This window comes from Siniperca chuatsi, linkage group LG18, assembly GCF_020085105.1.
Source record: "Siniperca chuatsi isolate FFG_IHB_CAS linkage group LG18, ASM2008510v1, whole genome shotgun sequence".
NCBI classification, from domain to species: Eukaryota; Metazoa; Chordata; class Actinopteri; order Centrarchiformes; family Sinipercidae; genus Siniperca; species Siniperca chuatsi.
Window position 1 is genome coordinate 15,850,976 of NC_058059.1, and position 23,622 is coordinate 15,874,597.

Consider the following 23,622-nt stretch of genomic DNA (forward strand, 5'->3'; position numbering starts at 1 on the left):
ATCCCAGGACAACTTGTTTATTTGTATGATAATGAGGTTGAAAATTGTTCAGTATCAGTTATTTGTGTGTATACTGCAACACATATGAGGCACCCACCAAGAGGATATCACTCATTCATACATATTATTCTTTTATCAGTTGTATAAAGAAGAGCTGTAAAAAGTGACCTGTGCTGAGATGTACCCAGACACTCAGCAGGGCGATTGGAGCCACCAGAGTATTACAAGTTTTATATGGAAAACAGTAGGACCCCTACCCAAGAACAATCACAAAGTAGAAACAAACACACCCCGTCTCACTGTAGAGTCTGTATTCATGCATACAGGCCCCATGGTCTGTATCATGCAGGCTTCATCCTCCATCGCAGCCTCCAAACATCCTGCTGAGATCTCCGACCAGCTCGCCTAGAGCTCTGAATTCCACTAGTCAAGCAGAGGAGCCGTGTTGAGAGAGCAGACGCTACTGAAATAATAAATGATGGACCACACACACACACACACACACACACACACACACACACACACACACACACACACACACACACACACACGCACACACATGTTTGTTTCACTATCCCCATTTCACTAGCCCCTTAACCTAACTTTAACCATCACAACTAAATGCCTAACCTTAACCCTAACCCTAACCTTAACCTGTACCCTAAAACCAAGTCTTAACCCTCAAAAAGCAGTCTCTACCCATGGGGACCTCAATTTTTGTCCCCCCGGTGACACAAGTCCACATAGGTTAGTGTGTATTCAGGTTAAAGTCCCCACCGGGATATAAGAACATGAAACACACACACACACACACACACACACACACATACTGTATACACAAACACTAGTACTACAGAAGAAGTGAGGAATTGGGGTGTAAAAACTGCTATTATAGACCCAAAGTAGCTTTTAAAGAGCAACTTAACCCCAGAGTTTTGGCTGAAGTGCCTCTACCCTGGCAATTAAAAAAAATGCCTCTAGAACATGAAAAAAGTATCAACAACGGCAGTGCGGGGAGGAGTGCAATTGGATAGACCTACAACCAATCAGAGCAACGAAACGTGTGAAAATGTAGATGAAAGCTGCCACCATATACGTCAACTGCCTCCAGATCAGCCAATAGCAAAATTCAATTGCAATAGCTAGGTTTCAACCATAGACTGTACATAAAGATGGACGACATGACAGCTCCCCAAAAGTGAAGCCAAAACATCTCGATCGCCCCCTGGTGGCTGGCTGCAGTGTAGGTCATATCGCTGTTAGCGGATAGGACATGAGCCAAACTAAAATCTCAAAGTACACGTCAAAAACATTTTTCCCCATGATGGTTTCTGTCATTTTAGTTAGTTCTTATCATGCTGATGTCTGTTCAAGTGTTCGTTTTTCTGATAAGTTTGGTTTTAATTAGTTATTTGTTGCTATAAAAAGGGGGTTTCACGTCATGATTGACAGCTGAGGCCAGGTGTAGGGGCGGGACCTCGATAGCGCGGCTCCAATTCCGATCACTACTGCGCAGACTCTGGCTCCAAATGACGTCACCAGCGCAAGATGGCAGCTCCCGTATCCGGGATATTTTGGCTTCATTTTTGTACAGTTGGAGGAAGTGGAGATGCGTCGTCCATCTTCATATACAGTCTATGGTTTCAACCTGGGGCAGTTACTATTCATATTTATAACACAATATGTAAAATTCAAATACTTTGCACTAAAATGTCAAGATTTGGACCTGAATCCACCAACAACACTACTAAATACCCATATACATTGGTTTTCTGCTGAAAAAAGTGGTTTGGTTACTCTTTAAGTACCGTATTTGGCATTTCACACTGATGAATTTTACATTACATTACAAGTGCTTATGTTTCTTAATGGTGCCATACTATTTAATTACCTTGTGTACCATTTCAGTTACGTGTACTCAGTAGCCACCAGCTGGTTCTCTTTATCCCTCTTGTACTGACAGTACCTGACTTGTAGAGCGCGGGCATCTGGATGGATGAAGGCAGAAGGAGAAGGAGAGGAAGAAGGGAGACAATTTGCTCCTGTAATGGGTCTATTGTGTCCCCACATGCGCTTTTCCTTCTCTCTAGTCACTAGAGGAGGCATGTGTTGCACTTGGAGACAGATGGTTTGAAGCAGATTTATTTTGGAGCCAGGAGGGAGACAGAGGGAGGTAGCAGGAAATGAATGAAAAAAGTGGGAGGGCAGTGGGAGAGAAATAGAAAGAAGTGAAGAGATTATTCTCTGAATACAGAACTCGCTGTTAGAAATCCTTTGATTTAAAAACACACAGCCGTTACGGAAATCTCCTGTGTTTTAGACTGGACGAAGATACAAGAAGTGTCGAAGTGTTGGGAAATTTTATTTATTTTATTTAATTAGTGTTTTTCCCCCCATTATTCTTATTTTTGAGCCCAGTATCCTTAGGAATTGCATTCACATGGACAATTCATGACTGATGTTCATTGCCAAAGTTCAATGCAAAAGCAGGAAGTAGTGTGCACTTTATGTAGCAAGGCTGAAAGAAAGGGTGGTGGGTAGGTTGAGCGTGTCTGACTTTCATAAAGCCATGCAAATATGGTAGAAATAAATCATAGAAAAATGTTGGTGCTGAACATTCAACAAGGCTAGGAGCCCCCACACACTAGCTGCTCTGTCTGGCTGTACTTAGGCACAGCGGAGCTTTGAACTGCTGTTAATATCAGCATGCTAACATGCTCACAATGACAATGCTGATCTTCAGCAGATTATGTTTACCATGGTCGCCATCTTAGTTTAGTTTTTTGGCACTAAGCACAAAGTACAGCTTAGGCTGATGGGAATGTCATTAGTTTTGCAGGTATTTGGTCACAAACCAAAGTACTAGACATATTCAAATTTTGACCTGATTATGGTGCTACATAAACAGTCAGTCAAAATTCATCTTGAGAGAAACATGAATGTCTGTACCAAATGTCATGGCAATCCAACCAATATTTGTCAGGACATTACTATCTGAACCAAAAAATAACATGTTAAAAAACATGTTTGTGGGGCTAGAGGTAAAGTCATTAAGATACATTGTCTTGGAACCAAGAATGTCTGTACCCAATTTTGTGCAAATCCATCTGGTAGATGTCAAATATTTCACTGGCTACGTGAAAACATTGACCTGCTGGTGGTGCTACAACAAAGAATCGGGTGATCGACAAAGTCTTTAGGATTTATATTCATGAATATCATGACAATCATCCAATAGTTGTTATATGTTAGATGTTATATTTCCATCTGGTGGTGGTGTACTGCTCGACCGACCGACATTGCCATCCCTACAGCCACCCTGCAAGTGTGGCTATTTAAAAAAATAAATGTAATAAAAACTGGGAATGAACTGACTTAATCTGGGGTTTTTCAAAATGTTCCACTATCAGTGTTCTGTCTGACAATACAGTTATATTATTACTTATACAATCAATTCAGTAAGGGCTACAATATATGTCACAGTCTGATCTTATGTTGAAGCACTTCAGTACCCTCAAACACAGTGTCCTCGATGTAAGCTTTCAGGTTGAAGTACAGTAATTGCCTGTAAGGACCTAACCTCTCCTGGCATTAATATCCAGACCTAAACTGGCCATCAGTAATACTAGTTTCAAGTGAAAGGTGCTAACTGTTGCCATGTTGAAAAAGTGCTTTATGTAAAAGCCACAACTGGCCACTATTGGGCTCCTGATTCATTTTGCAAGCTATAGAGCAGGTTGTTTCGGCCTCCAGAGTCACTTAAACGTGCTCTCATTTGCTGCATAAGTAAAATGACATTTCTCTGCTGCTGCCTCCTCCCAGGCGGTTGGTAAAATGGCACCCAGAATTATTTCCACATTTAACACTTTTAATTGAGCTGCCATGTGCTCCAGAAAGTGTTTCTCCCGTCCTCTGCGGAAGCTCCATTTTGCTCCATCAGTATCCAAGGCTGTCTGCAGGTTTGTGAGGCTTTCAGTGGAAAGGCTAAACGTCTGGCTGTGATCTGAACTGCCTAGTGTAATAGGGTTAATTGAATCAGTAATCTATTTACACTTTGCCCTCAATTACTGACTTAATAAAATGCTGAGTCACTGTGGAAGTCAGCTAGCACTCAGGCAGAAAGCTAGCACTTACTGCATTAAAACCACAGCTACTCATATATCAAAATACCAAAAATAGCTGCACTAGATACAATCTTACTCACACTTACAGGAATTACGAACTTAATTCTTTAAACAGGTTTTGTGACAAAAACCTGCATTGCAAATATCATCACTTAGATTTTTAGATTTTTAAACTTATGTTCCGTGAAAGTGTTATATGTTTGAAAAAACAAACAAAAACAAACTAAAAAAACAGTTTCATAAATGTTGCAAAATGCTATTAGAAAAGGGGTCACATAATAGTGCAGACAGTACACTAAGCCCAGCTCACTGACAGAGAGGCAGAAGGGGCTTGACAGGGTATGTCAGGGCAGCAAATAAATGTTTGAATGGGAGAGTGGGCCCAAAGAAAGGAAGCATGTACAGGCAGACAGGCTGACACCACCCAGATAATGGAGCTGCCAGAGGCCCTCCCATATTACATCTCACCTCGCCAAAACACAATCACAAGAAAACACATGCACACACACATACACAGCTGTGTCACATATAGTACACTCTCAAGATTTGTATTGAGCTCTTTAAGAAATGGATGCCTGAGAGTAAGACAGGTAGAAAGAGAGCCTGAGTAGGGTTGGATAGATGTGAGTAGAGGATGCTTCACTGATTAGAGGCTAAGGCATGGGGCTATACTGAAAAACCACCTCTCCATGTACTGGTAATCTCCCCTGTCAGCTCTTAGAAACAGGCTGTAATTTGATAAATCGCTGGGCTGAGATGAAGTGAGAATAGGCTTGACAGTGCATGGGCCTCCCATCCTCTGACACCGATCATCTGATCTCTTTTTACAGCACATTAAATATAGAGCCCCTTTCTTCCATGGCTTCCCGTTTAGAGACATGCTAACGATTTGTGTTGCCAGGAAAAGCATAGGATTAAGAAGCAAGAGGCTGTGGTTATCGCAACAGAATGGTAGGAAATGTTCAGGCTTTAGGCACAGTTTAAATTGATTTGAAACAACTTAGAACAGTGATCTGCCACCTTTTGATCAGTAGTTTGGATTGGTTCACACGTCATCACAGTTCCCTCTCAATATTATAGCTTGCATGAACAGGTGGCAACCCAGGAAAGAATGAAACCGAATGTAAATACAATTAGGAGTCAGTGATATGGATAAAATCCTCTATCACAGTACATGTAATTTTATATTGTGATATTGATATATTGTGATATTGTGTATTTTCTGGAATATCAAATAAGAAACTGTTTATGGATAATACAGCTAGATGGGAAAGTCAGTTTTTGTGTAATCTAGTGAATTAAATATCTGGCAAATCAAGAAATCATCCAATTGATGCACAAAATAATACTAAAACCACAATGGTCTAATACACTCAACATTAAAATTAGCTACATGGTATAAGGTATGAAGACTAAGAATTTACAGCCACGCTATTGGCTCTGAGGATGGAATTAGGCACAGCAATGCTGTGAAGTAAATGCTAACATCAGCATACCAACATGCTCACAATAACAATGCTAATATGCGGATGTTAAGCAGGTATAAGGTTTAGCTTGTTAGCGCTAAACACAAGGTACTGTATAGCTGCGGCTGATGGGGATATCATATGTTTGGCAGGTAGTTATAAACCAAAATATTGGACAAATTGAAATTATGAGGGTATCACATTTCATGGCAGTCCATCCAGTAGTTGTTGAGACATTTCAGTCCAAATCCACAAATGTCAAACTCATGGTGGCGCTAGAGGAAAAGTCAGGAGGTCATTAGGATTCATTCTCTGGGCACAATGGACGTCTGTACCAAATTTCAAGGCAGTCTCTGAGCGTGCTGGCTAGCTGGCAACCCCCAAAGGTGCTAGCTTGCTGTCGTGGCAGTTTGTGGAGCTTCTCTCTGCTGCTTTGGTGCTTGAGTCGCTCACCTCCTGGGCTTGTCTAGTTTATAGCACAGGTTAGAATCATAGCTAGGCTAGCGTTAACATTTTGCAGACACCTGGAATGGTATAGCCAATCAGAGGCAGAGTCTCATCTACAAATGTGCAAAACCTGTTCACATGTAAAAATGGATCCACAAATGCCTAAATATCACTTTACATGTATTAGTTGTGGTTAAACTATTTACATTTGCAATACCCATATCATTTTTATGTGAAATTTAAAATGTGATTTTACAGAGTAAGTTATGCATATTTGCAAATCGCTCTGTATTTTTGTGGATATGACTTTATACCACACAAATAAATAATGTTTGCGCATAGCGAAATATTTGTGGTTCAATCCACATTTGTGGATTGTCTTCTGTGGGTAACACCTAATAAAGTCCAATAAAAACTTCAACATAACATATAAATCTCTGATGATAGACAAATGTATAATGTCTTGCAGTATATGTAGTGCTTAAAAGATTAGTTGATAAATCAATTCAAGTCAAAAAACAGAAAGTTCATCGACAACAGGTTTGATAATTGTTAAAGCTACTTCAAATAAAAAGGCAACACATTCTCTGTTTCCAGTGTCTCAATGATGAGATTTTGCTGTTTTTATGTACCTTATATTACTTTAAATTGAACACTGGAATGTTGCATTCAAGGGAAATAAAATAATTCTTAGTTGCAGCTCTAATACAATGCACAGTACAAAAAAATATTAAACACCACACAAACTGCAGCCTCAAAAGTGACCTTAGCGTAAATCAACACCTCTCTCTTAGGAGGAAAAAAGAAACTTCAAAAGCTTTAAAAAGGTAGCATTGTTGCAAATGTATTGCATCAGATTTCATTAGATTGTACAGGTTTTCCAGTAACAATTGTGTCTCCCTGCGGTATCTTTGTCATTGTCAGCACGCTGTAGTAAGGACCATGGTGTGTTCTTTTCTATACACCACAGTAATATCTGAGGAGCTTCATGTATTTTCACACTACGATATCTTTTACTTTTAAGAAGTGTCAGTTGAAATGTGTACATATGTACAATGCAATCTCAGCCACTGTTGTGGTCACAATCTAGGTTGAATCTCTACTGTTTTTACAGTAACTGTTGCTGCTTACTCTTTCCAAACTACCAAAGTGTAAACACATGTAGACACATAGTTAAATGAAAATGTGGTTCCAGCTTGCAGAATCAGTACTTGTTCCTGCTAATGTAAGAAAGGAGCACAAGGTGTAAGTACTGACTGAAGGTATTTTCTGTGATAGTGTGTTAATTTTCAACTAGTAAACTGTAAGACAACAGATTTCCCTATTGGACACTGTGATATGTGGTACAATTTTAGTTTACATTTACATTTTCCTGTTCACATGCTGTAGTTGAAAATAAATGACATTTGTTTGCCGCTGAAGCCTCTTGTTTGAAAGAAAGCTTAAACATATGCTCTCCCCAAGAGTGCTGATACCAAACTGCAAAAATCTGTGTGTGTGTGTGTGTGTGTGTGTGTGTGTGTGTGTGTGTTTGCTTTCTCCTGCTGGCATTGTTTATTCTGTAGATCTTTTACTGGGAAAGCACTGGCCAATATTTTTCTATCTCTACACAAAAACAAATACACACATGTCCAAGGCTGCCTACTTAGCACATGAACAAAAAAAACCCCAAAACCCCTGCACACATGTGTTGTAAGCAGCTTTGTTTTATTATATTCTGGGTACCTGCTGGCAATTTTAATTGTTTTAACCTTAATTTATCCAGGGAAAGCTGACTAACACTGCTCTGCATATGGTTTATTTATTGCAGTTTATTATATTAGTAGCAGTCAACACTCATTACATGCTGACAAAACACCACCCAACACAGGAAGGAATACAAGAAGTTTCTCAGCCTCAGACTGGCAGCTCAACTAAATATATTAAACTGTGTTTTTTTTAGACAGATGTTTGACAGGTGAAAAGTAGCCCTTCTTACAATTTAGGATGACAAATACTAAGGAGAGGAAGGGGAACAGCAGTGCCAATAACATTTGGCACCAGGTGCCAAGTGAGATGACACTGCAAGTACAGGGGCTGAAATACTGTCTATTTGTGAGACCATTTTGCAAGTTATAAATTAAAACAATGATTTCACAATGTATGATAAATTAACATGAACCCCTGGTTGTACTTGAGAATCTTCACTTTCCATAAATAAATAACTGTCAGTGATGTTAGAGAGAGAGGAATGTGACAGACAAAAAACAGAGACAAGTTTGAGGCCATAAAGTAGCAAACCCACTTAAAAAATCTAATCTAAACGATTTGTCTATTGCCTGTTAAAATGCAGTATTAGCACGTCAATGCAGCTGCTCCGGTGACTTCATTTTCATAGGTCTGAAGGGAAGGCAATTTACCCTGCAAAATATCTCTTATCTCCTTTAGCAGTCATTTTTTTCTGTTAATAAATCCCAAACTTCTGTTCTTAGACAAATGAAAAGAAATATAACAAAGAGAAACAAGTATTTTCTTCACACCAGCGCATGACAGAGACACTCATTTCCAGAAAATGTAGATGTTTTTGCAGTGTTGAACCTCCATTGTAGTAAAGCCACCAGCTTGTATCATTCAGAACAACTAGTAGGTGCTGGGCACTGGGTAGACCAGGGCTTAGCTCTGATGGTTGCAGTGGACGGCCTTACTAACACAAGTCTCTCCACAGCTCACTGTCTGACAAACAGACAGATGGAGCCTTGAAACAAATAAACCAAAGAGTCTTCTCCTGTCATTTGTTGGCAGCAAACACAGACAAAAAAATGTGTGTGCTCTCCAAAAATACATGTCACCAACAATGTAGAAGGTGGCTTTAATTTACTGTTAAAGTTATTTGTATTTATAGCAAAAGTTTTACATAGCATTTCTTAACACTTCTATATCACTGCAAAATATCATTTTGTGCTTGACTACAGGCTACAATTGTGAAATTATTTGTCAAGTTAGCTCTGTAACCATTTGCAGATCATTTCCCCAAAATGGTGGCTGTAGGATAACCTGAGCCAAATGCCAGGGCTCCAACATCATGCCAAGTGTATCAGTGATGAAACTCAGGATGAGCACAAAGCTCTCCTTGCTCATCAAGTGCATGTACTAAGCTGCTCTGCAGTCTATTGACTCTTTCTTTATGGCTTCTAGTTGCAGAATGCCTCATTTCACCATGCTGCATTAGCAGGTGATTATGTCGCTTGTGCAAAGGCAGCCCAACTGGGGTTTGAAACCAGGCCAAAAAAGTTTAAATCTCTACAGTGTCACTTGGACTCACACAAATCTCGGATGTCGCAGGCAATCGAGTATAGTAGAGCCATCTTAACGATTGGAATCAGGGCCAATCTGAGCATATTTTAATGGATTGGCATCGGCTAAAATAAACCCGATCAGCAGGTTGAGGGAAGAACCTCCACTCTACAGCTGCGGTTGGTATGAGTGTTTCTGTAGTTCCAACAAATCCAACAAAGTGATAGGTCTTCTCTCTAGCTGATCGCATCACGTCAATTACAGGAGTCTGCATTCTCGCAGTTAAATTTTCATTCATATCATATCAATAATTGAAGCTTATCAATGTAGTAGTTTTGAACCAGGACCTAGTGTTTGGATCAAGTAGCTTGTGAAAAATAAGGTGTGTAAGATGAAGTAGGCTACAGCTGTTATTTCAATGTGTCAGCCGCATATTTAATCAACATTTAAGTAAATATAACTATTGGATCAGACTCGGTTTTGGCAGATACCCGATATAAAAGGACTTCGATCTGGATCGGGGCCAAAAAAAACTTGATTGGGACATAACTGAGCTGGTCTTACACTTAATTTCCAATTTCAAAACCGCATTTTAAGCCTGGTTTATGCTCGACGCAGTGTCCCCGGCGTGAAGGTCCGCAGGCCAAAAATGACGTCATCGCGCCTTTTGCGTCGGGCCACTGAATTTTTGTAACCAGGCGTCCACGGTGCACGGTGAGCTTTTCATTTCAACATAGACGCTGAAGCTGGCTAAGCAGGTTCGCCTGTACAAACACATCTACCACCCATGTTGGATAATGACATTCTTCGACAACGAGCACTGCGCTGAACATAAACGCCTCTGTGCTCACAGCTCTGTGGAGGCATGCGCCACGGCGTCTCGCGCAAGTATAAACAAAGCTTTAGCAGCTGCAGGTTCATTCGTTCAGCGGGCTTAGTTCAAGAGATGTTATCGTTCCCACCTATTTTTCAAAGGATGTCTGATATTTTTCATATATTTTCTGTTGGCACCTGAATCATCAGTCTATTATAGATGGAATCAGTTGTCAGTGTTTATAGATGGAGGAAAATATAATCCTTCTTAGGACCTCACCGCACCAAGAGGGCTCTGGCCCCTCAATAACTAATGTCCTCTGCACGTCACAGAGGAGCCCAGTTAATGCTCGGCTGTTAGAACAGACTGGGCAGAGGTTGTCCTTCATGAACAAATTTATGCTGTGTTTCACTGTTGTTACTGTCTCTCTACGACATGTGAGGGGCACAGCCAAAGCATTATGCTGTACAGTATATATGCATCTCAGAGACACAATCCACTAAGGAGGATGAGTACATGAAGAAATAGAATATGAACATTGTCATATGATATGCATGGATGGATTGGCTTTGGAATGCTTGGCTTATGCTGCAGAAGCTTTTGGGAGTAATTTTCTGATTATTTCTTTTTTTTTCAACCCAAAGAGCATGTTTTTTTGCCACAAGTTGTTTTGGAGAAGGCATAAACAAAGTTTCACCAGCTAACTTGCTGCATGTTATTCTAGATTGACAACTTGAACGGTTTGGTGCTGTTTAGATTGTCATGAGCTTGGGCAGATAATCGAAAATAATACAGCAGCTGTTTAGGCATATAAATATTCAATGTTCAACAGTAACTTATTAACACATTGACAGCAACAATGGTTTCCACTCAAGTATGCTTTTAAGCAAGTCTGTTTCTTTGATTCCTGAACTTTCCCTCTCTACAAAACTATTTACAACAGCCATTCTCTTAGCCTGGTCTGTCAGTATGGCATTGTGCTGCAGAACAAAGAAACCAGCGAGCAAGCCATCATTATCACTTCAGGGACCCAGAATACACATTCCCCCCAGGATGCTGGAAAACACAGACCTAAAAACAAAAATACCATCAGAGATAAAATAAGCGAAAAATAAATTCCAGAGGAGAATAGAAGTGGCGCTTTATGTTTAGTGGAAGGGGGTGTATTAACAGCTGCAGCCCCATCTCTACTTGGAGCTCAATAAGGCCATCACCACAGGGATTTCCAATGAACAACTGCATGTAGCTAAAAATGCCATGATTCCCTTAATGAACTATTCGTTATTTTTCAGGGTTGCATCAAGTCTCTGGGCCTGATCCAACTCGCTGAATTGTTTACATTTCTGGACAGAGCCAGGTCAAAGGCATCTTTTTTTTTTTTAAAGGGTTTTCATTTGCTGTCTTCTTCATCCTCACCAAGAGCAGTGTTTCAATGTCAGCAGAATAAAGAAAACAATACCACATTCAAACCTGTTTTAATTGCACCAGTCTTACCCATAAATCACATTGTTTGTGCTTGTGCATGTGCTTCACACACACAGGATAATTCTTTATCTATACCCACTCGATGACAAACAAGCATGCAGTATGCCAACGGGATTACTCACTGGCCAGTGTATACATACATGTGAACAATAATAGCTCAGAGGTCTCTTGTACCTTTTAGACTGTACCCAGATTGTTTCTGAAATAAATTTGGCTTAAATTAATGAACAGGACAACAGTACTTCATTGTGATGCATTGTGACGCATTGTGTCATATGCGTGCAAACACACTTAAATACAGGGGATGTTTAAAGGAAGCACATAGACACAGACAGCAGAAAATAGATTGGTCTGTAAATTTAAAAAGGTGGGTTTATTTTACATAAAGCTGTGAGATAAAGAATGAAAGCACATAAGTAGCTGCTGGAGACGCAGACCACCATTCCACCACCTTTTGCCTTAATCACTCATTGGTTGACTACTTCAGTTAATATAGTTATTCAGTCAATAACAACATTGAAAACTAGCACTGAAATGATTAGTCAATTAATCATGTAGTCTATCAATCTGTAGCAAATTTGATGAATGAGTCATCTTTTAAGTAATTTATTTTAATAAAAAATGTCTGTTTGATCTTCTCAAATGTGAGGATTTGCGGTTTGTCGGTCAGTTGGTCGGTCGGTCCACCACTTTTGTCCAGATTGAAATGTCTCAACAAGTATGAGGTGTATTTCCATCCTCTAGCACCACCATGAGTTTGACATTTATGGTTTTGAGTGAAATATCAACAACTGTTGGTTGGATTGCCATGCAGTTTGCTACACACATTCAAGCCCCCCTCAGGATAAATTGTAATCACTTTGGTGACCTCTTGACAATTCATCTAGAGCCACCATCACGCCAAAATTTCAAGTTGGTCAGTGCTTAGGTTTATGACCAAACACCTGCAAAACTAACATTCAGCCTCAGCTGTACTTTATTGCTAATTAGCACATGTTAGCATGCTAACATGCTAAACAAAGATACTGAACATTATACCTGCTTACCATCAGCATGTTAGCATTGTCATTGCGAGCGAGTTAGCATGCTGGCAGTAGCATTTAGCTCATCTGTCTGGAATCACTCTAGATATTTTGTCATTTTGAATCCGTTTGTGAGTCAAAGCAGTTTTGTCAGCAGTGACAGAGAGATGGGTTTGAGGTGGTGGGTTGATAGTTGACATCAGTAGTGTAATTGGTGATGCTTTGCCCAGCCTGCATATCAAAGGGAAGAAATGGAAAGGAGATAGAGCGGTCGTGTTGAGGATTGTTGGCATAGTAATGGTAGGAAAATGTGCTAAATAGGATAACTAGTGATGAATCAGCATAGGGAATGGTTCGTGATTGTGACGGGTCCATTCCATTATACCTGACAGCAGCTGTCAGTTAGTTAGTTAGCGCGAGTGCAGACCGAGAGATCCCTGTGTCAGCAAGAGGAGTACATGGCAGTTCAGTGTTGAGGACACAGGCACAAGTCTAAGAATGCAAAGACTGAGGAGTGAAAGGCAGCTGTAGCAGTTTAGAGTGCCTCAGTGGCAGGGAGAAATCTCAGTGGAGCAGACTGGGCTGTTTGTGGTCCAGTGCGATAAGATATGTCCAGTGAGATGCTAGTAAGAGGTTAAGATTTTTGGAAAGGAATAAAAGAAGTAACACCAAGCTGTAGTTTTAGACATTAAAAGGCTCAATGTTTTGATTTCTCGCGAAGATGGCTAAGTGAATGATAGTGAATACATAAAGGCAATTAAAGTGGCATTTACCAAGGGCTTGAAATACAAATGAGACAGTGCTACGTGAAAGAGTGCAATGAGGCAGCCACCACATTTATTGATAAAGAGATTGTTTCTTTCAATGCAGTGGAAAAGCCGTCTTTTAAATCAATGCTCAAGACACTTGACCATCAGCATGATCCACCAGGTCAAAAGTATTTTTCTCAAGTTGCCATCCCTGAGATGTACAATAAACTGAGAAACGAATTTCAAGTTTTGATCTCGGCGGGCCATCACTTCACGCTGACGATGGACATGTGGTCAAGTATTGATATGACACTGTATATGTCGCTGATGGTTCATTTCATTAACAAAGACTGTATCAAAGTGCCTCCAGAAACAAGCTTCTTTCCGGAGAACCACATGGCAGAAAACTTGCCCGACGCAACTGGCAACTGGATCAGATCAAACTGTCAGTAATAACAACTGACAACACCAATATTGTAGCTGCGATTAGGAAATTGGACTGGCAATGGCTAAATTGTTTCAGCCGTAATCTCAATCTAGCTGTGAGTAACGTAGTCTCACACGAAAGGCAACGCACTGAACGAGCCGTGTGGGGCTAGCATCACTAGCCAATTTTCCCACAGCTGCGAAAAGCACAGCAAGAGCTGGGTCTACTGGAGCACTCTCTAATTACATTCATGTAACCAACACACATCATGTGATGGCCTTGATTCTTGTACATGTGTCTTGTGATGTCTGTTTATTTATTTATTGTGTAAGCTGACAGAACCAGGACACATGCATTCATTGCATGTTGATATCAGAATCAGAAATACTTCATTGATTCCTGAGGGGAAACTGGATCATCTTACAGTTGCTCACATTCTAGAAGAGAAATATATATAACCATAGAGAAATTCTAAGAAAAATAAACATGGATGGAACAATATATAACAACAATATACATAGAAAAATACAATATGAATATTATAACAGTGTGAATAATAAGGATGAGAATCTATAAATGTGTTAAAAAGCAAGAATAGTACAACTAAATAAGACTAAATAAGAAATATTAGCTGTATAAATGCAGCAGTAATGCAGTATAAATATACACAAGAGTATTGCAGTTTAATTATTGCACAACAGTATTGTACTATTGTTCTTGATATACGTGCATAAGGAGTGCATAATAAACTTGCTGAACCACAATTACTATCGATGTTTAGCCTATTCCAATTACACCTAAACTAACGCCTAGGCCTATTACTAATGTATTGTTGGGGCTCAAAACAAAAAATGATAGAGAGAATTCTGGAGCAGAGCACCTCAACCCGGCACATTCAAAATGCTGACCGACGCCCACATCCCTCTCTCACTTGGCAAGATGTTGATGTCTTGAACTCCATCAACAGAGCTTTCAAGCCAGTCAGTGAAGGCAGCTAAAAGTCGATAAGCGCGACCCGGAGTGTTAGTTAAAAATTACTCTCCCAATCTCCAATATCCTCCAAATGTTTAGTTGTGACAGGGAACCACCTAATAAGCCCTGCATTAAAAAAAATATAGCTAGATGAAAACAAAGCAAAAAGCAAGAGAAAAAAGCATCTGCACTCTAGCAAAGCAGGAAGTAGTAGGCACCATCTCTGTTTTTAATCATAGATAAAACATTGAAATATGTTTGATTTATTATTTTACCATCACATCATCACCAAGACCTTGTGAGAGATGCACAATGTGAATTTGGATTTTGCACAGGCTTTTATTTTGTACATCTACTGAGATTTATTGACTTAATCCAAAAACACACCGCTGTCCTGAGGCAGGTTTGTAAAAAAGCATCACTGTCACAGTGCTCCTTCTTTTAAATAAAATGTTTACAATCCGTAGACTTTCGTGGTAACCTGGGGACATCTCAAATGCACAGGTGCTTGGGTTTGTTTTAATTAGGGTGCAAATTATATCTGAGTAGATTCATAGGTACAGTAAGTGGGCAAGACAAATTGCATAGGAAATGCCACATTAACATGTAATAAGACTGAACTAAGTTATCTCTAATTAGGTTGCCCTTTTAGGAAGGGGAGCATATCTGTGATCCTCCGGAAAAAGAATAATTGTCTGAGAGGGTTAGAAGCTTTTTAGGGCTCTGGTGCACTTGGCCTAAAACCTTTTTAACAGCTGATTATAATACACAAATGATACCCACAGGTATTATTAAATGGTGCTTAATGTAGATGATAAGAGTGTTAATTATGCTTAACTTTATTCCTGACTACTGGATACAGTACTATTAATAGGTATCATTTTGACTTATAACAGATACTTAGGCAGTCTCCAACTCACTACCATATTTCCTCCACTGATGGTTCTCATGAATTACCATTTAGTATCTGGGATGACAACAAGGTTTTTTTGAGCTTTTAATGACACCCTTCTTGCACCTGGCTCCTATAAGTTCACACTTTGAATTTTATTAATCAGACATTTTCTTTTGCCTTTTGTTTTTCGCTTTTTATCTAATGTTAATCACAGTGTGGCGTACAACAACTCAGTAAATTATTACCAGTATCCATCATTATTTTAAAACATTATTGTAAAACAAATAACAGAAAAGCTGTCTCTTACCTGACCATTTTGTCTTTCACAGATAAATTAACACATATACATTGGGTAGAGTATTTACATGAATATCTGAATGTGGTGGTGGTTTAGAGTGGTGGGATGATAGGTGCAAGATAACTTATCTCTCCTGCTTCAGCTGGCAGCTGCACCGACTGTCAACAACAACAGGCACTTCATTTTGATATTTGATGAAGCCACTGTCTGTGTACTCGCATAAACCAGTCAGATGAGCAAAAACTAGACAGAAGAATACAACAGCCAGACCAATGAATCACACAGCAGCATGATGGAGAAGAGTCACCTTCAGTTTTAATTAGTCCAGCAGCCAATTTTAAAACAGAGATAGAAAACGATGGACTTGACCAAATACTGACATATGATAAAAGGAAGAAGAGGTCAGACGTTGGGCTTTCATTTCACAGTTTGTGATCATTTGTTCATTCACTGTCATGACTCTTTTTCTGGGATCCAAAATGTCATATACAGTAGTTTAGGAAATGAAGTGTGTTTATGGTCTCCACCTAATTCAGGCATACAAACTGTAAACTGGACTGATTTTTATGGAACAATATAAATGAAGGAATTGATCCATACATTATTTATGTGATTGTCTGTTGATTCTCTTGATGGTGATCAGTGTTTTTCTGTTTAATATAACTCATTTATTTTCTAATCGTAATATCAGGCCGTATGAAGATTTAAAGTAGTGTAAAATGTCTACTTTTATGCGAAGTATTCAACTGAATCAAAGATCAAACATGAACACAAGAAGGGAAAATGTACGGGCTAACAAAACTTTTTAAACCAAAATCAACATACTGAAAACAACCCAAAACTCAGCTCCATGATTAATGAATATAATAATATTAAACTAACTTGTCTCCAGAGATATTGGTATTAGTTATCTACACACTTTCATTTCAGGTACCAGATCAGACACACATGCCTCCTCTTTAATAATATCATGCGTGGATCTGGTTTCTGGAGACAAAACAAAACAAAAACTAAACTACAAACCAAACGAAAACCAAACAGCACTTTACAAAATGTTACTATACATATAATACCTTCAAATCAAACTCTGCATTTATATACAATACAAAATTGCTTTTCACTCTTCTCTCCTAGAATCTATAATTGCTGACATGTGGTACAGAGCATACAGCAACTCTTTAAAAAAAAAAACAAAAAAAAAAACAAAGCGCCAAAAAGTACAACAAATACAACATTAAAACATGATGATTTAAAAAAGAAAACATAAAACAAGTACATGGCGCATAGAAAAGGAAATTGGACCTCAATTAAAGACAAACAACGTACATTTAAGTTAAGCAACAATATCAAGTTCACATTTTCCCCTTTATAACTATGCTGTGGTGTCGTGGCAAATCATGTCTCATTGCAGTCCGTTGCTTTACCCTTTCTGAATACTGTCATAGAAACAACAGAGGCTGAATGCACAATCCTGTTGTTATGGCGAGGTACAGTTTAACAGCAGCCCCAGTCTGTTTTCTGGACCTCTTAGTCTTTTCCTCTTTCCGTTCCTCCCTCCAACCCTCATTCCTTCCTTATTCTGAAGGCATTCAGGTGAGTTTCTCTTTAGTTCATTGAAAACACCTAGTACACCCTATGCAGTGTTCTTAATTGCATTCTCATTAAGCTTTTCCATGTAGTTCCTAAGATCCTTTGAGTCCCCAAGCTCGATGTCCGGACATACCCATTTTATCTCGCTGGTCTGCACTAGTGCTAATGGGCTGAGCACTGGACATCCATTACTGGACTTGATGTTGGAAAAGGTGGTGAACTTCACCCTCTTTCTCTTGGTGGTGGGTGAGTTAAGCGACTCATTCCTGTGATCCCTCCCACTTGAACTACAGCCTCCCACACCATTATTACCACGCTGGACGCCTCCATTTAATAGTTGACTACCTTCCTCTAGGGTTCCACCCAGCTCGTCTTGCTGTTGCTGCAGACATAGCCCCTCCTCTTGGCCCAACCAAACCCAGTCGTGGGCATGGGGCATTGCTTCTGGGGCCTCCAGGGACAACTGCTTGCTACGGTACTTATATGCATAAGAGATGCAGTTAATGAGAAAAACCAGGATGGCCAAGCAGAAGACTCCCAGCAGGGCATACATACCAATCTCCAGGTCTGTCAGGCCTCGTCGGGATGGCAACAAGTCCTCATCAGTGCTGCGGCTACGAGGCAGCTCTGCTTTGTCTGGATATTCAGAGAATTCGCTTGGGACCCTTGCCCCGCTATCTGCTGATAGACGGCCCCCATTAGATCTCACTGGGACATGGCCCCTGATGGTAGTGGCTCCATGGTTGATTAACCCAGTTTCCATGTCAGAGATAGATCCGCCATAATATGGAGGATCAGGACGTGTTCGCCGGTCTCCTGGTTGTCTGTATTGCTCCTCTGGCTGACCAAACCTTACTTGTATGTTTGCCATTCCAGTGGCTAAGATAGTACGTCGTTTTCCTCTCTGGCACACTTCTGATGGGCTCATTTCAACACGCACAAGCAAACCCTGACCTTCGCCCTTGGCAACAATGATGGGCCACTTCCATGCCTCACTGCGCTGCACCACCACCACCTGTTCATCCAAAGAGGTGGCTGCCAGGGTGAAATGGGCAGGGTTGTAGTTATCTAGAGGAGTCATGGATCCATCACTGAACTGTAGCCAAGCACTGATGAGGGACTCCTAAGAAAATACACATACAAACAGAAATTGGTACAGTACAACATCAGTAACCCAAATAACCCCGAAAATAACTCCAAAAACACTAATCTGCACATTTACAGCTAATGCATAATGACTGGAAAATAAAACAGGTGGAAGCTAAAGTGAGCCTTAATTGCAGTAGAAAGGCTCATAGAAACAATAGAGTGGATATGAACTATTCTCCTGAAAGCCAAATATTCTTTTCCAAGGGAAGAGATGGTAGCCTTTTTCCATTTTAAAGTATAATTACAGGAATAACAGCGCTGTTCAGTTCAGTGGTTGGATATGCAAATCAAAGAGATGGCTTCACTATATCAAGAGTGAATTAATTAAAAAGGAAAAATTACATTGCATATCATACAGTAGACTCCATAATAACCCTGATTCAGCTCTGAACTTGTAAGCCAAATACAATGCATAGTACAGTGCTAATACAGTGAAAATTAGACTTTCCTTCTTCTTGTGGTAGGTTAAGGAATGATTAATAATGTAATATGCTGTAAGATATTTGGATGCCTTGAATTTGTACCTGTTTGAGCGATTCAATGACTTCCTGCGTGGTTGCAGTGGCGACGATGGCCCTGTTGCTGCCTGGGCTGAGCTGCAAGGACAGAGAGAGTCCAGACACCAACTGCACACCCAGCTCTGTCACACTCACTTTATCATCCAGCACCCTGATGCTCCTTTCAGCCAGGACCGATGACGTCAGAGGGCACAGCACCTGCAACACACGCAAACACTTGCTACTCACGATAGTCCATTAAGATCTGAGATGGCATTGTTACTGTGAATGAAGAGGAAGAGCCAATTTGCTAGTGACCACTGTTGTTGACAATTATGTCACTGTAGATGATAAGATGTCCAATCCCGAAAGCCCTGCAAGCTGAAACCTGCACTCTAAATGGAGTTTTGTCAAGAAATGCCTTTGTAATTCCTTCTTTGAATTTGGTCATAATCTCTGGGTTCCAGTGGTATGCAAAGCAAAAATAAACTGATATCAAAACAAATGTCCACACACATATCCGCCTACAGCTTTAACGGAACGTGACCTTATAGTTCACTATAAAACTGAGCCTTAAAGAAAACCCAAAAATACATATTCTCTCCCTTATGTGAAATATTAACCTATACCTACGCTCAAAAAGTCCTCCAAACTGAATGACAAAATATGTTGTTTGTAACAACACATAGAAGCCTTTTCTAATCTGACGCCCCTTTTGACAGAATGACATAATTTGTTTGTGCCTTCCAAAACTGTTAGAGTCATGGTTGGAAAAATAAATAGTATCTGACAATCGTATGGGTAAGGTTTGGTTATTTTTAGGCACTAGAACAGGGTTAGGGAAAGATCACGGTTTGTGTTAAAATAAGTACTTTGTTAAGGTTAGAAAAACATCTTGGTTTGGGTTAAAATGACTACTTTGTTAAGGTTAGGGGACCTTCATTGTCATGGTTACAAGAATACCTACTAAGGTTAAGGAACGATCATCGTTAAATGAAACCAACGTGGACACCGGGAACCAACAGTGGTCTCCCATGGCTAAGTCAGACGGTTTGTTTATCCATCCACCCCAACCTCCTCTGTGGACAGTACTGTTAACCGACTTCCTCCTTTGCTCCCATTGGCCAAGAGTCATAATTACTACGGCTGCTACTGGGCTTTTATACCTGAAGGTAAAATGTCTTTTTTGGGCATTTGCTGGAACGACAGATGAAGTTATTTTTCTTGGGAGGACAGTCTCCCTATACTTGTTTGTGTACTAGGTCAATAAAAATGTATGTAAATGGAACAAAAGAAATTGCACTTCTACTGTATTATAAACTCTTATATTAAGTAAAGGATAAACAAACACTAACATAAAAACGCTCCTAAACTCACATGCAAACATATATAAATCATTTCCACCCTTCTAATACATTCTCCACCTCCCTGAGTTGCCAGAGGTGTAAGCATGTAAATAGTTGTGATATTGTTATGAGATGAGAATCCCTCCCATCCGCTCCAATTAGGGCTCGTGTCTCTCCTCCAGCCGCCCCCGCATGGCCGCATTTACCATCCATAATGAACTGTCAGCACCGATCACTGCCTGATTTGTACAGACCCTTTTCCTTGTTTTCTTCCTGTTTACCTCTTTTCGTTTTCCCTTTTGCTTCCCACACAGTGAAACTGATATCCTTGAATGTTAAACACAGCTAAAAATCAGTGTAGTCTCACAAAAAGGGAAATATGGTTTAACCTTATCTCTGACATAGGTTAAAAAGGCAGGCTGGTGGTGATTGTGAATCAGATATTTTCACACTAACAATTAAACATGCACACTTGGTTGTCTTGAATTCTGAAGTATTTTTTTGTACAGATAAAGGGAAAGCAAAATAAGCAATGCCATAAAATGTTCACCAGAAAAATAATGGGATACTGGCTTGTTGGAAATGCTTCATAGGCAAAATCGCTGGTTTAAGTTGAACTATGCAAGAGTCTGGCTGGCAGTTGCACTTGTAACCAAAGGGTATTCTAAAACAAGCATCATTATCATACTTTCTTTACCTCCACCTTTGGACGTTTAGATTCATATCATTATAGGTGAGTATTGTCTGTTTGCTTTATATTAAAATCAAATCAAACTGAATTCAAAAGATACTACATGCTTTGCTAACTAGGAACTTAAGCTACTGAAATATAAGCAAGTGGGTACCTAACTGTAAAGTTCAAGAAGCCACGCATCACTTTCTCTTAGCAGAAGAAGCTGCCCAACTTCCAACAATGAAAAGAATGTACTGTATCTTTCTCCTCTACAGATGCCAGGATGTGCCTCTATAAACCCCCTACGGAACTCTCCACAAGATGTCAGGAGCATTTTTTGCATCCCTTAAATAGATGAACAATCCTCTCAACCTAACCCCGACTACATACTAACAAATGTCCCCATTTTCTACTGCTCTCCTCTCAGAGATGTCAAGGCTTCTTTCCTTGATTCTGTGGAAGTAGTCAGATCCCTTCTCCTCCCCTTTATCAGATTCCTTTGTCCAATTTTCATATGTCGTGTCTCTCCTCCACCCCATTAGAGAGATTGCAGGTCCTGTATTTGGCCTAGATAGTCGTGAGAGTCCCCCACCAGATATGTCAAGTCCCTTCCTCACATCAGTTTCAGAGTTTACAGGTTGCTTCATTCCACCCCCAGAGAGCACTAAAAGACCCCTTCCAGACGTCCCTCTTTCTATTCAAAGCTGTCAAGAGACTTGTCTTGTATGATTTCTGTCAAAATTCCCAGAGGGCTTTCACTACCTGACCCCACAAAATCCCATTTGCATCTGGATCTAGTCTGGAGCAACCAACAATATCACATATTGAATGATCTGTTGCCCAGATCATGTCTCTCTGACTCATCATAATGACACTTTTGCAAAGGTTAATGACAAAATGTATTTTGCATGCAAGTAGCCAGAAGGACGGTGCTGAAAAGGATTCATTAATTTCTCTTGATACGCCATTGAACTTGCAACCCAGTATTAATGATCAAATTACCAATTGTATGGCCAACATGGAATCATCTAATACCTCAGTGGCCTTTTGAAATCCTTGGCTTTCATTTAATTGTCAAATCCATGTCCTTCATTGACACGTTGGATCAAAATAACTCCTAATGCGTTATATATTCAAAGCCTTAAGAAATTGGGGCATGTACTGTATTAGCACTATGTTTCTTGTATGATAGAGACAGGACTCCTTCCATTTTTTAACAAAAGTGCTCTCCAGTTCACATAATCCTTTTCACAATGTCCATATTTTCTTATTTTGTGTCTTCTGGGTTTGACTTTCTGATACCATTGCTCATGAAGGCAGTGCTGTTTGGCAGCCAACTCTCATCTCAGATTTTGGAGTCCTCAACCAGCACATGAACACAGACTAGATCAGCAGTATATTGTTGAAATCAATCCCCAACTGCATTACCACTCAACATTAAGGTAACACTGAAAAAAATAAAAAGGTATATTCACAGTAGTTTATTATCTAGAATGGACCTAAATGACTGGATACCACTGGCTGCTAGGAAGATATGAAGATAAGCTACATTCAACAATCTATTCAGTTGTCTATCTACAAAAATAGCTTGATCTTTTAAGACATTTGAGATGGGCTTTTAAATACAAATAATACAAAATCAATTTTGAAAGAACACATAAAATACAATCTGTCTTCTTTGCATATTTCTTCTTACACAATGTTTGAATAAAAATATATTGTAGAAGAACATAAATTGTGTACAACCAAATATTGGAAAATGCAAAACAAATATTTGTTCTTTTTACACACCATTTGTGATTTGCTGATTATTTTAGTCAGATCCGCAGCACATGTTGCTGAAAGGCCAATGCATGGATATTCCTGTATTTTTAATAGTGTGATTGAGATGCCAAGGAGCCAAACAAGGGGTGTACTGTATGTAGCTTTTCTTCACAATAACTGTGAATGAAATACTAGGGAAATAAAGGACACAGGAAATGGTGATATTGAAATGGGTTGTGTTGTTTTTAGGAAAATTAAGAAAGCCACTTGAATATGTAACCCTAGTGGTTCATTGAGCTGATTTCATGTTTTGCTTTGTATGTCTATTTCACTAAGTGTTTACATGATTTCTCTGGCTTAAGCCCAAAAGCTCTGTCCTAAATCAAGAGCATGTTCAGAATGATTTAACCTTTCCACAGATCACCTGAGCAGCATACCAAAGACTAGACTCAAAACACAACTGCCACTTTGAGTACAAACTGTTGATTAAATAGTAGAAACATTAACTATCAAATCATGTCTGCATTCAGTGGTACAATTAACCTTTATGTTCAGTCATATAATATGCATTTCAATAGAGCGATATCTCACTTATAGGTACCACAGTATGAGTTTTGAATTATAATTCACC

General features: G+C 39.6%; 1 protein-coding gene across 2 annotated transcripts in view; it reads right to left on the reverse strand.

The window, feature by feature from the left end:
• Positions 1–16,265: 16,265 nt before the first annotated feature.
• Positions 16,266–23,622, reverse strand: part of LOC122865837 (transmembrane protein 132C-like) — a 154,692-nt gene continuing 147,335 nt past the window's right edge. For both annotated transcript variants that reach the window (XM_044174743.1, XM_044174744.1), the window contains exons 9-10: positions 19,236–19,427; positions 16,266–18,685 (exon numbers count right to left, since the gene is read on the reverse strand). In XM_044174743.1, coding sequence (XP_044030678.1) covers positions 17,606–18,685; positions 19,236–19,427 — 1,272 coding nt within the window. In that variant the 3' untranslated portion in view covers positions 16,266–17,605. The remainder of the gene's footprint in view (positions 18,686–19,235; positions 19,428–23,622) is intronic.